Source organism: Acomys russatus, chromosome 8 (assembly GCF_903995435.1).
Source record: "Acomys russatus chromosome 8, mAcoRus1.1, whole genome shotgun sequence".
NCBI classification, from domain to species: Eukaryota; Metazoa; Chordata; class Mammalia; order Rodentia; family Muridae; genus Acomys; species Acomys russatus.
Window position 1 is genome coordinate 27,954,772 of NC_067144.1, and position 13,256 is coordinate 27,968,027.

The 13,256-nt window shown below is 41.3% G+C and overlaps 1 protein-coding gene across 1 annotated transcript in view; it reads left to right on the top strand.

Annotated features, from left to right (window-relative positions):
• Positions 1-13,256, top strand: part of Cfap44 (cilia and flagella associated protein 44) — a gene marked incomplete at its 5' end in the record, with an annotated part of 71,888 nt that overhangs the window by 12,615 nt on the left and 46,017 nt on the right. Inside the window, 6 exons of the mRNA XM_051150556.1 lie at positions 426-525; positions 1,575-1,669; positions 3,775-3,984; positions 4,788-4,898; positions 7,165-7,323; positions 8,325-8,576. Of these exons, the coding sequence (XP_051006513.1) occupies positions 426-525; positions 1,575-1,669; positions 3,775-3,984; positions 4,788-4,898; positions 7,165-7,323; positions 8,325-8,576 (927 nt within the window). The remainder of the gene's footprint in view (positions 1-425; positions 526-1,574; positions 1,670-3,774; positions 3,985-4,787; positions 4,899-7,164; positions 7,324-8,324; positions 8,577-13,256) is intronic.

A 13,256-nucleotide genomic window follows, 5' to 3' on the forward strand; every position in this document is an offset into this window, starting at 1 on the left:
TTTTCCTTATTTCCTCCTCACTGCTATGGTAACATTTCTTTGTGTTCTTTAAAGGCTGCTTCATCTATCTCCACCTTTAGTTCATTGTTTCCGTAAAATCAAAGAAAAGAGGGTTATGTCATTGTACGCTGGACACGTCCTAAACACAAAGAGTCTTCATTTATATTACTCATGTGATCCTCGCCCCTGCCCTGCCGAGCAGGCAGGAGGAGCCGTGTAAAATCAGTCATTAGCTCCAGAGCCCCAGCCCCAGCTGCTGTCCCTCGTCCCCATGTCCTGTTCTCTTTTTAGTCTGTCACACATTCCCTCTCTGGGTAAATTCACACATGTGTTACAGGATTCTCTTTGCATTTCTTTAAAGTTGACTTTAATCCTGTATTACCCTGTCTTCTTTTAAGTCTTGTGTGCTCTTTGTCTGTTCTCAGACCCAGGATCCAGAATGCCTCTTCTCTTTCCATTCTGGAGCCATTGAGGCCTTGGCTGTTTCTCCTCTCACTTATCTCATGGCCACAACTGCCTTGGACTGTAAGTATGAACTAACTATCAACTGTATGTGTGTGTGTGTTGTGCATGTTCTTCTGTGTGGTGTGTGTGTGTGTGTGTGTGTGTGTGTGTGTATGTGTGTGTGTGTATGTGTGTGTGTGTGTGTTAGCCAGAGGGTAATATCAGGCATCTTCCTCTATTGCTTGGACTAGCCAACCAAGAGGCTCCAAGAACTCTCCCGTCTGCCTCCTCAGGTCTGTCTGAGGTCACAGACATATTCTACCTTGCCTGCATTTTTCACGCAGTCCTCATGTGTGTATTGTAGGCACGTCACTGTCTGAGCCATCTCTCTAGTCTTGTAAGTGAGAACTCTTAGTAAAAATATATCTGGCCTTGATTGTACGTAAATTCAAAATGGGTGCTGTTAAAAGCATTTGAAAATTCTTCCAGACGAGAAACCTGTTAATGTAAGTGAGATGAGTTTTAGAGTGGGAAGTGCACAGACTGCAGCAGACACTATCAGAGATTAGAACAAAGACATAATTGTAAATTATTTACGAGAATGCTATTTATTTTGTTAGTAACCGTATGAGCCCCTTCCTGGTCTCCTCCTCTCTCCTCTTGACTTATGACTATTTATAATCTTGTAGATTGTGCAAAGGAACATTTCCTGTCAGTCAATCCCAACTTGAGTCTCTTAGCGAAGGGCCCTTGAGATGGGTAAAAAGAGGCTCCAAGGGAAGAGGGGGAGAGAGTAACAGAGCACATGTGATACAGAAGTGAAAGGAGGAATCTGGGGCTAGACGGATGCAGTAGGGGTGGGGGAGGAGATGGAGGAGAGCAGGCGATGCTTGTGCATGGGCAGAATCAACTAAGGCTAAGTGTGTGGGAACACGCCATAAGGAAACCTGTTACTGTGTGTGTTAATTAAAAAAATAATTAAAAAATAAATACAAACTTAAAAGGCTGTTAGGCTGTCAGTTGATCCTGTAATATTTACTATTGAAAGTGAGCTGAGATTTTTAAAAGAAGTACTATGCTGTTTATAGTTTGTTTCTTTTAAAATTGGTTTGTTTTTTCTCCTTCTGTAGGCTATGTTCGCATCTATGATTTCGCTAGCAAAACTCCTTTGGTTCATATGAAATTCAAACAAGGTGGTACGTCCCTTGCTTGGGTACCCCAAACAGTAAGTCAGCTTCTGCCAAAGACACTGGAAAACATACTGTATCGGTGATATCTTGTGGAGATGCAGTTATTTTCTGGCTCAGAATTTTAGAAGTGTAAACATTTCAAGTTAATTTTATTTATTTATTTAGTTTTTCGAGACAAGATTTCTCTGTGTAGCCTTGGCTGTTCTGGACTCACTTTGTGGACCACGCTGGCCTCGAACTTACAGAGATCTGCCTGTCTCTGCCTCCCAAGTGCTGGTATTAAAGGCATGTGCCACCACAGCCCAGATTCAAGTTAATTTATTTTACAGAGAACATTACAAAGTCATGTCATGACATCACTGTTATAGGTTTGTTTTGCTCAATGAATCTCATCTATTTCTATGCTACCTGTGGCATAGTCATAGCTCTGTCTTGTGAAGTAACCATGCAACCAAACTTGAGGCATTTTCTGTCCGTGCAACCATGCTTTTAAAACACCTCAAGGCTGTTTGAGGAGTGATTAATTCATATTGTAAGGGAATAAAATGACACACAAAATAGCTCAGGTGTGCCACAGGTATGGCTGCCTTTCCATTGTTTGGAGAAAGTACTGCCTTCAATGTATCATGTAAGGTATCCTGTGTCCTGGTGTCTGTGGGCCCCTTCTACCTCCAGTTCTTTTTGTGTGTTTGGTTGGTTTTGGTTTGTTATTTGAAATATGCTTTCTCTGTGTAGCTTTGTTTGTCCTGGACTCGCTTTGTAGACCAGGCTGGCCTCAAACTCACAGAGGTCTGCCTGCTTCTGCCTCCCTGAGTGCTGGGATTACAGTGCGCCACCCTTGGTTCCTATGGTACCATTTCTTCTTCTCTTTACTCTAGTCTGCTCCCATCAGGCTGTTTTCCCTGCGTTCTGTTTCCTCCTGACTCTGGCCGGATGTCCGCCCAGGCGCTGCTCTGTCTCACCGGCTCTTGTTCACCTTCTTTGTGTGTGTGTGTGTGTGTGTGTGTGTGTGTGTGTGTGTGTGTGTGTGTGTGTGTGAATCATATGACATTTATTCAGAAAGTCGTCCGGAATACACATGGCTAAGTTCTACAAACAATTATGGCTCTGGTATAGTTATTATCTTCTAGGACAGTTTTGCAGCCCATTTTGTCTTAAATGACTAGAAATGCCCTTACACACTATGTACCTAAGCACAATAGTCTGTGGCAGCTCAGATACTGCAAATATTCTCAATCTTTATGCTTTTTTTTCCCCCAAGAAAAATCTGAACTCTGGGCTGAGAAATCAAAATTTGTTTTTCACTAGCAAAAACCGTACTAGAACTTTTAACCTTTGTTTCATGCAATCTAGGCAAGGAACATACTCATCTTTTTTTTTTTTTTAATGCAAAGGAAGTATCTATTTTATGGGGACAATTAAATGGGTTTCCTATGCAATGAGCTCTTTAGAAGAGAGACCATGTATGTTACATAAAACAGACATACTTCCACGCCAAGGGAATCTCTGGTCTTTTTGCTTTCCTTCTCATCTTTCTGCACTTCGATGATGACCGAGTGATGCTTTTGACTCTAGCTGGAAAATTCATAAATCTGAGGGAAGGAAGAGGTTGGCTTCTTGGCTGTTTTCTCTCTCTCTCAGAGACTCATGGCTCATTTATCAAAGGGCTCCTCTCTGTTCGCCTTCTTGTACTTGGGTAGCTCTCAACCAAACGCCCTTCAGATCTCAGCTCTGCCTCAGGGGAATCCTCAAGCCTCGTTGCTCTGGGTTCTGAGTGTATGTTTCCTTCCCTTGGCACTTACATTAGTTCATATTTTATACTCATTTACATATTAATAGGGGACATTCGGTCTATTTGTGTTCACCGCCAACTGCTTGTGACAGGTGCCTCTTACACGGGAGGCAGGCACACGTGCTAGTGTTTGCTCATCAGAAGCTTGAATTACCAAATTTTGCCATTTGTGGTCACAACAGAGAAGCGCCCTGGAATTGATGGAGATTGCCATAACCTAGAACCGAGAGCTGAAAAGGAGCAGCCAATGCTAAGTTACCCAAGTGGAAACAAGACGTGGAGTTATTTGTGTGTGTGTTGCTAATTTCTTAACTAAATTCAGTTCCTGTGTGTTTGCTTGTTCCCAAGGTAATGTTTTCTGCAGCCCAGATCATCGTAGGATTCCAAGACGGTGTCGTTCGGATTCTTGAACTTTATGATCCGAAAGGACTTACAATTTTTGCAGGACGGAAGAAAGTCTTAGATGCTGAGTTACAACTGAAGCATGTCTTCAAACCCCATACTGCTGAGGTCACGGCTTTAGCTTATGAACGTGACGGGGAGATCCTAGCCACCGGGGTAAGTGTGAGTCTCTGAAATTCTATGCCTAGCTGCCCCTTTAAGCGCATGTACTCTGTTGTGATTTATCTCCCAACATTAATTCACATATTGTGTTCTTATTTTTTCAGTGCAGCCTGTATATAATATTTAAGAATTGTCTTATAAGTTAAACTTTAATGATTATTTTAAATGAGTAGAAAATTTCAGCTGGGAATCGTGCTGGATGAATTACTTATAGTCATTAGTTTATGACACAGGTATGTTTTTAAGAAGGGCTGCCATAGGTGAGTTTTATAACATTCTGTGGGAGAGCTCTTGCCTTGTATGTTGTAGGCTCGGCTTTGATCCTTGGTACCCCCTAAATGCAAACAAAAACAAAAGCTTGCCTCAGAGAAATGAAATAACTCATTATGTCCTTTATTAGATATTTAATGTAAGTGTTAAATATTCTACAGGAAGAAGTGAACAGATGCACTGTGGAATCATTTTAGAAATTCATTACACACACACACACATAAATATGTATGCATAAACACACACATATATGGTAATCACATTTCTAGAACTATGAACTAAAATTCTTGGGAAAAATAAAACATTTGAAACCATATATGTGTGTGTGTGTGTGTGTGTGCGCGCGTGTGTATTTCAGAATATATATATATTTCAGAATATATATATTTTTTAGATTAATCTGGAATACATGGGGATTATGTCTATAAGTATAAGTTAGATAGACTATATGATACTAAATCTTTGTGCCCTATGAGCTTGTTGTCATAGTAATATATATTGAGCGGGCATGTCTCTTTTTGTTCTAGAGTAAAGATAATACTGTGTTCTTTTTCGATGTGGAAAGGGATTACAAGCCGATTGGTTATTTCAATACTCCTGGGCCTGTCTGCCAGTTGATGTGGTCCCCAATGAGTCACGTAAGCCATTCCTGTGTGTCCTTAAGATATAAACCACAGTGTCTTGTAGCTAGAGGCAGCCCCACCCTTTGGGCTACATTTTCTTTATTCCTATTTAGGGAAAACCCACCCCAGAGTTGCCCCAGCTATTTTGCCTGATTTGTCACCAGTGTCAGCCAAAGACTGCAGGAGATGAATAATTATATGTCAAGGAAGACTAATGGCTCCCCCACATTATAGTGATGAAATAGGTCCCACACAGCCCTTGGCATGGCTTTCACCAATGCCTTCTCCCATATAACATGGCTGATGGCCACCTTGCCTCAAAGCTTCATTCCTCCCATTCTTTCTCTCAGCATCACTTCCCAGAGAGGCTAGGATCTGCTGCACCTTCCCGCTACCCAACGGAATTTCATACCTCCTTTTCCCCTCTTGTTCCTTTTACATTCGAAGAGAGCTGTCCCTCTTCCTCCTGCTTGGCTATCCTGCCTCTTGTCTTTTACATTACTTCTCTCTCTTTTTGTGGCATATAAATTTTGCCTTACCTGCTGTTGGCTGGGTGATTTTTTTTTTTTTTTTTTTTTTGGTTTTTCGAGACAGGGTTTCTCTGTGTAGCCTTGGCCATCCTGGACTCACTTTGTAGACCAGGCTGGCCTCGAACTCACAGCGATTCGCCTGCCTCTGCCTCCCGAGTGCTGGGATTAAAGGCGTGCGCCACCACGCCCGACTGCAAGCTGGGTGATTTTTTAATGGCAGTCTCTTCCACTTACAGAAAGTAAATCCACTGATGTTGTGTTCTGCGGCTATTGCCCGCCCTCTCCCTTCTCAGCAGCTCTCAGAACTCATGTCTCGATGATGACACCATTATCTTCCACTCTGCCCTCCGGTGGCTCCTGCATGCCCTCTAGCTCCCCGACTCCACCACTGCAGCTCTTCTGAAGGCACCAATACCTACCTAATATTTGATTCTTATCTTCCTTGAAATTGTAGCATCATTTGAACCCATTGACCTTTCCTTCCTTCTTGAAATACCTTCTCCCCATAATGATACTGCTTTTCTGCTTCTGGCTCTTGCATCTGGCCAGTCCTTCCAACCAGTCGCTGCATGTTAAGTCCCTTAATACCCTGCCCTGTCTCTCTTCCCTCCTGAGCTTTTGTTCTAGGTGATGCTCCCTGAGGCCTCAATCACCCTATAAGCTCAAATGTGTCTCCTCTTTATAGCACAGTGCTCTCTCCTCAGCTCATTTTATAAGTGCTTTTTATTCATCCTCCACCTTCAAGCTGGATGCTGCTTTCTCGGGAAATTGTGCACAATGTGGCAGTTCTTGTGGTCTCATGGAAGGACGTTTGCAACTGTAATTTGTATTAATTTGTGTGACTTGCTAACTGACAGGCTTTCCCTTTGGAGTCCAACTCCACGATGGGAGCAAGGATACCTCCTTTTCTTACGATTCCATCTCTAACATGTAACAAAATGCTGAGTATATGGCAGATAAATAGAAAATTACGCCAAGATAGTAACTTCCCAGATTTGCCTGGGGAGGCAAAAGAGAGTTCTGTGCTAGACAGATCAATCTGAGATCTGCTGTATGTGGGTGGAAGTCAAAGGATACGACCTCTTGAAGCACACTTAGGGAGAGAGAGGAGAAGAGGGGGGAAGACAAGAACCTTCAGAGCATCAAGTCTAAATTAACATAGGAAGACAGAGGGTAGGTTGTTAAGAGTGATGGGGCTGAGAAGTCACTCACACCGCAGATTTTCCTCAGCATTTTCTTTTTTTTTCCTAAAAAAGGTTTATTTATTTATTATATATACAATGTTCTGCCTGCATGTGTGCCTTCCTGCCAGAAGAGGGCATCACATCTCATTATAGATGGTTGTGAGCCACCGGGTTGCTGAGAATTGAACTCAGGACCTCTGGAAGAACAGCCAATGCTCTTAACCTCTGAACCATCTCTCCAGCCCTTCCTTAGCATTTTCAACTAGAACATTCTGCCTATTTGGGCAAACAGATTTCACAACGATGTATTGGCCTAGGGAAATAAGTTATGGTATCTTTAAAAGAAACAAATATAAATCTAACTTCAGTAACTGGTTAGCACTTAATAATTATGTGATAATACCTGATAGTAATGATACAATAGTCATTATTTCCTAGGCTCACTACCTACCTACAGTTGGATATTGTCTTTTAAATGATTATTATATCTTTCCTTGGCTTTTTTTCCTTTTTGAACTTGTAAAAATTTGCCTCATGTAAGTGATATGCATAATATTTCTTTTTTAGCCTGAAAGCACCCTGCTGACTATCTGCGAGAATGGATATATTCTTGAATCTCCATATCCAACCATTAAGGAGATAGATGATCATGACATTGTCTCCTATGAAATCCAGGGCATGCTTCTCAGATGTTTTCATTTCTCAAGTGTCAAATCTAAGATTCTGGTATGAGATATTCTTGGAACATTATCGCCTTTCTCTTCTCTCGTTTGAATATGTAATATCCTATATGAGATCCTGGGAGAATACAAATAAAATAGAATCAAACGAAACAGCTCCTGGCCTGAAGGAGCTTAGCCACTGGTAAGAAGGGTGGCTAACTGTAGGAGGAGGTACACTGAAATAACTAAAATCAAAGTAGAAAGAAAGGAACTTCAGGGTGTGCAGAACAATGATGCTGCTTGACAGAAGGATGATGGGGCTAAAAAAAAAAAAAAAAAATAGCTACCTGGAAGTGACAATTAATACTCAGAAGATGGGAAGACGCTTGAGAGAATGAGAGGAAGATAGAGGCAGTAATGCTAGGAGAACAACCCTAGGGAGACCACCATTTGTAGACAGCTCTCTGCATTTTCAGGAGGTGAAGAAAAGCTGGTGAGATGGCAGCATGCAGATGCGACAGGACCAGAGTGAAGGTCTCTTTAGATGCCCGCCAAGCCATGTCAGTCTGAGCCACTGTGATCTCTTGTGGAAAGAGGATCAGTGTGAAGAGATCATACACACTGGGAACCTAGTTCTCAGGGTTAACCAGGAGGTGGGGCTACCAGTGTTGGAGGACTCGACATGTGACAGCTGGTGATGTCAAGTGCCCACAGCACAGGGTTATGGGAGCAGGAAGCAAGCTTCCTCATGGCCTATTTTAGTGCACAGGGTTCCTGGTCTGACAGTAAAAAAAACTCTGGGGGGTGAGGGCGGGAAATAGAACTTTATTTCTCTTATAAGAAAGCATTGCAACATGACATTGGGATCAAGGAGATTAAGCAGAAATGATGCTCATCACAAAGATTTTACTTTTAATGATGAACCTATAGTCCCAAAGAGTAGTTATATGTAAGCAGTGTGGTTATCTGAGCTGTGAGAGTTCCTAGAACTGTCTTGTCTTCCTTCTACAATCTTTGTTATGCTCGAACGTTTTAAAATGTCTATTTATTATCTTTTTAAAAAAGAGATTAATGGAAATTGAAAGGAGAGAAAAGCAAAGGGAGCTGAAGGAGAAGGAAAAAGAAGAGAGGAGGAGGAGGAAGCTCGAGATGCAGCGGGAAGAATTTGGAGAAGAGGAGTTGCCGGAGGAGGAGGAGAGCGAGGAGGAGGAGGAGGAGGAGGAGGAGGAGCCTCTGCCTGAGATCTTCATGCCCCCAAGGCCCTCTCCCATCCTCTGTGGCTTTTACTCAGGGCCAGGGAGGTTCTGGGTGTCACTGGTGAGTGAGAGTTCCAAGACTTTTCCTCAGCCCCATCCAGTCCAGTTTATGGTCACTATTTTTTCATCACATTCATTCTTATGAGCATGTTGAGAATTTAAGTTTTAACTATTGATGTAGCTGTGTTTCCATATGTTAGGTTTTTAAAGTATCATCTTAACACCTTTTAAAGATGTCTACCTTTTGTTTTTGTTTTTGTTTTTCGAGACAGGGTTTCTTTGTGTAGCTTTGGCTGTCCTGGACTCACTTTGTAGACCAGGCTGGCCTCGAACTCACAGCGATCCTCCTGCCTCTGCCCCCACAATGCTGGAATTAAAGTCGTGCGCCACCACGCCCGGCATGTCTACTAAAGCAAAGCTCACTTGTCCAGGAAGACCAAAGGTGAGAAAAATCAAGAGTACATAGCTAGTCAAGGGCCAACAGGGTCCTCCACCTGGAACTTTTTTTTTTTTGTTTTAAGTTTGACAACAACAGCGTTTATGTATTGTGACAACTTGCTTACACCATTTCTGTGTGGCATACAGGAGTCCAGGAATCTGTGTGTTTTCAAATGGCCCCATTCTACCCCAATCAAAATTAGGACTTGGCAAACAAGGGCAAATGGATGTTATAGAGACTGATACAAGAAAGTGTCACACACACAGTGTGTGTGTGTGTGTGTGTGTGTGTTTATATGTCCTCTACTTATAAATAATATACTCTTATCATGAAACATTTTCTCAATACATTGCAAAGAAAGATTTTCTTCATTATAGATGTTACAGTTTTTACTTCTGAATGCGCGCGTGCGCGCGCACACACACACACACACACACACACACACACACACGCATAAACACCTTCCCCCTCCCTGAGAAACTGGTTAAAAACTATATGGAAAGATTATTACCAATTCATACTTGGTCCTAATGTCTTGAAACCAAGGAGTAGAGCTCTTAACTGACACCCCCCAGGTCAGTTAAGCGATACAAAGTGGGACTACGATATGGTCTCTGACAGTCTGGGTCCGTAGCTCGTGCTCTTAGGCGTTAAGTTCCAGCATGAGGTAAATCACAGACCACAGAGGTCATTGTCACCTTGCTTGAACCAGCCATATGCCTACTCTAGAGAGCCGCTTCATTTTGAAGTCACGACTCCATCCTTAAATCAGGACTCACACTGTTGGTCAGTTCTACTGCCCAGTAGTGCTTACTTTACAAATTATTACTTCCATTTCTTCCTCTCCCCACAAACATTTTTGCAACTTTCTTGTCTCTCCAGGCACTCCTATTTTACAGAGAAAATGAAGAGAGTCTGATGGAATTTCCCGATCTTCTCTCAGCTCTACCACCCTCCAGAGATCTAGCTGTGCTCTTTTTTTTTTTTTTTTTTTTTTTTTTTTGACTATTGTTATAATTAGTAGATGTTGCTTAGCAACTTGCCCAGGGCAGTGTTCCAGAAGGCCTCTTGATTCTATTTCTTTTCCATCCTGCTCTCCATAATTTCGCTCCTGAAACAAGCTACTGAATGTATATCATCAGTTCCTGTCTTTTAAATTTTAACTCTTACCATGAGCACACAAAGTTCCCGCTAATTTATGACACCCCCCTCTACCCCCGCTCCCTCCCCCCACACACATACTGCTGCTTTATAGGAAAACCTGAAAAAAATTGTCTGGAGCCATCTGCTCCTCTTCACACCTTGTTGATCTTTGGGTTTTTGTCTCCACCCCTTCATTTCTCCATGGCCAGACTTAGAGGTCACTTCTCTGTTCACTTGACCTGTTGACCCTTCTTCTCCTTAAAATACTTTGCTTTCTTTCTTCTCTTGGCTTCCAGCACATGGTCATGACCATCGTTTGTTATTTTGTGGTGCTGGAGCTTGAGCCCAGGGCCTCATGTGTGCTAGGCAAACACTCTACCACCGAACTGCATCCCCACCTCCTCCTGGCTTCCTGAATGCCACACATGCACCCCTTCCCAGCCTCTCTTGATGGCATTTTTTAAATTAAAGATTTGTAAAATAGGCATTTTAATTCAGAGGACTCCAGACTATGACCTAGCCCCTTACCCCTTTCTTACTAAGTTAATTTTATCCAATAACTTTAAATGTTATTTATCTACCCATATGTGTCAAGTATTCATCTCTTTCTGATTTCTGTCTTTAACATCAAATTTGTTTATCCTTGTTGCTAATTGCATTTGATATTTCAAAATTACCATGCCCCACCCCCCCAAAAAAAATCCTTGTTTCTAGTACTGAGAATTGAACCCAGGAACTTCATGCATTCTAAGAGGATGCTATACTCCCAGATGCCAAAACATGACTTTTAAACTACATTTAAAGCATGTAAACCTGATACATTACCATCATAATAAATCAATCAATTGTCCATTCACTTACAAGACCAAATCCCAATAATTACTGATGATTCGTCTGCTTTGATGGTCTTTTGATACCTTTATAGCAAAAATATGTTCTCAGAAACAGTCAACATATAGTTAGGATTCATTTAAATCCCAAAGGATGATCTTTATCTTTAATAAAAATGATACTATCTCCATTTACATTTAATATAATTACTGACATTGTAGCTTAAAACTCCCGCCTTACTAATTGTTTCTATTTGTTATGTCAACTCCATATTCCTTTTCTTTTTTACTTATCCAGTGGAAGTTTGGGTAGATTTTTCTCCTTGATATGGCTGCTAGTTTTACATTCTTTTGGTATTCTTTTAGAGGTAACCCTAAGGATCAGAATATACATTTGACTTAGTATACTTTTATATAAACATATTATTTTACTAATTCCAGAGGGGAGGGAATCTTAGAAAGTTTTAACATCAGATATCTTCCCCATCCTTATGCTGTTATATATTTTTATCTAGTAGTGTATGTATGTATGTATGATCTATCTATCTATCTATCTATCTATCTATCTATCTATCTATCTATCTATCACCATTGTGTGCATGATGTGTGAATGAGTGTGGCTGTGCATATACTGTGGTGTGTTTATAGAGATGAGAGGACATCTTCTGTCCTTCCACTTTGTTGAGGCAGCATCTCTCTTGTTTTTACCATTCCTTTGTACTCCAGGCTAGGTGACCTTGATTCTCTTGTGTCTACCTCCCCTGTAGAGGTGCTAGGATTGCAGATGTGAGCTACCACAACTGCCTTCTTGTGGGTTCTGGGGATCAAACTCTGGCCAGAGGTCATTAGGATTGCACAGCAAGCTCTTTCACCCACTGAGCCATCTTGCCAGCTTGTGTCTTATTTTTGTATATGTTTCTACTCCCAGAAAATAATTTTCTGTTGTTTTCAATTGCCAGTATTGCTTTGTGTTTTTTCCCTCTTGTTATAATTTCCTTCTACATCTTTTGCTTGAAAACTCTTTAATATATTTTTTCTTTAATATATTTTTAAATAATAGATTTGCTGATGACAAATTCTCTCTCTCTCTCTCTCTCTCTCTCTCTCTCTCTCTCTCTCTCTCTCTTTCTCTCTCTTTCTCTTAAACTATCTTTGCCTCCCCATAAATCACCTTTGCCTTTCGCTCAGCCAGCTACTCCTATCACTCTGTTTTTCTCTCTCTCTCTCTACTTCTGCATGTATGTAAAACCACTGGAACCCCAAATTTAGAAATGTACCAAAAAATGTAAATTCACTCTCTTAACCATTTTAAGTATACAGTTAAATGATAGTATTTGCAATGTCATATAATAATTGCTGCCATCCATCTCTATACCTGTAACACAGAAAATGTTTATTGAAAATAAAATTTTTCTAATAAAATATGTTCTGATCACAATTTCCCCTCCCTCGTCTCCTCCCAGATCCTCTCTACCTCCCTACCTTTTCAACTCCATACCTTCTTCCTCCCCCTCTCTTTAGAAAACAGTCAAATGAAACAATCAAACAAGAATAAAGCAAAACAGCAGAAACAACAAAAGGCCAACTGAAAAGCACAGGAAAACGAGCATGCACGCATGTGCACACATACAGAGAAAACCTATATAAACTCAAAATTAGAAACCATAACATACAAGCAAAAGACCAGTAAAGTTTACAAAATGCCCAAACAAAGCAATAGGAAATGAAAACTCTTTAAAAACACCTTTGAGTTCATTTTGTTTTGGTTATCTGCTGCTGGGCATGGGGCCTGCCCCTAACTGTGGTTTGTATACCCAGGGAGAGTCCATTGGAGAAACTAATTTTTTTCTCTGTCAGTGATTGTCAGTTGGAGATAGCTTTTTCCTTAGGAGTGGGGGCTTGGTGTAAGACAGACATTTTATTCCCATCAGCCACTAGTTTCCCATTCTTCTTTCCCTCCAACCTCCGACAGCCATCACTCTACTCCCTGTCTCTATGATTTTTGCTACTTTCTCCCACTAATGGAATCATTTGGCCATCACAGCCAGCATATTTCACTTATCATAATGTTCTCCAGGTCCACCCATGCCATAGAATATGCCGGAATATCTTTCCTTCTCCAGGCTATTACTCAATTGTGTGTATTTAAGCACCTATTGCTTATCCTCTCAGTCACTGGCAAACGTGTAGATCAGGCTCACGTTCTGGCTGCTGGAAATAATGCTTTGCACACATGGGGGTGGAGTTCAAATATCTCTTGGAGATCCTGCTTCCAATTCCTTCAGGTCTGTGTACAGAAGGAGAATTATTGGACCATTTGATGATCTTA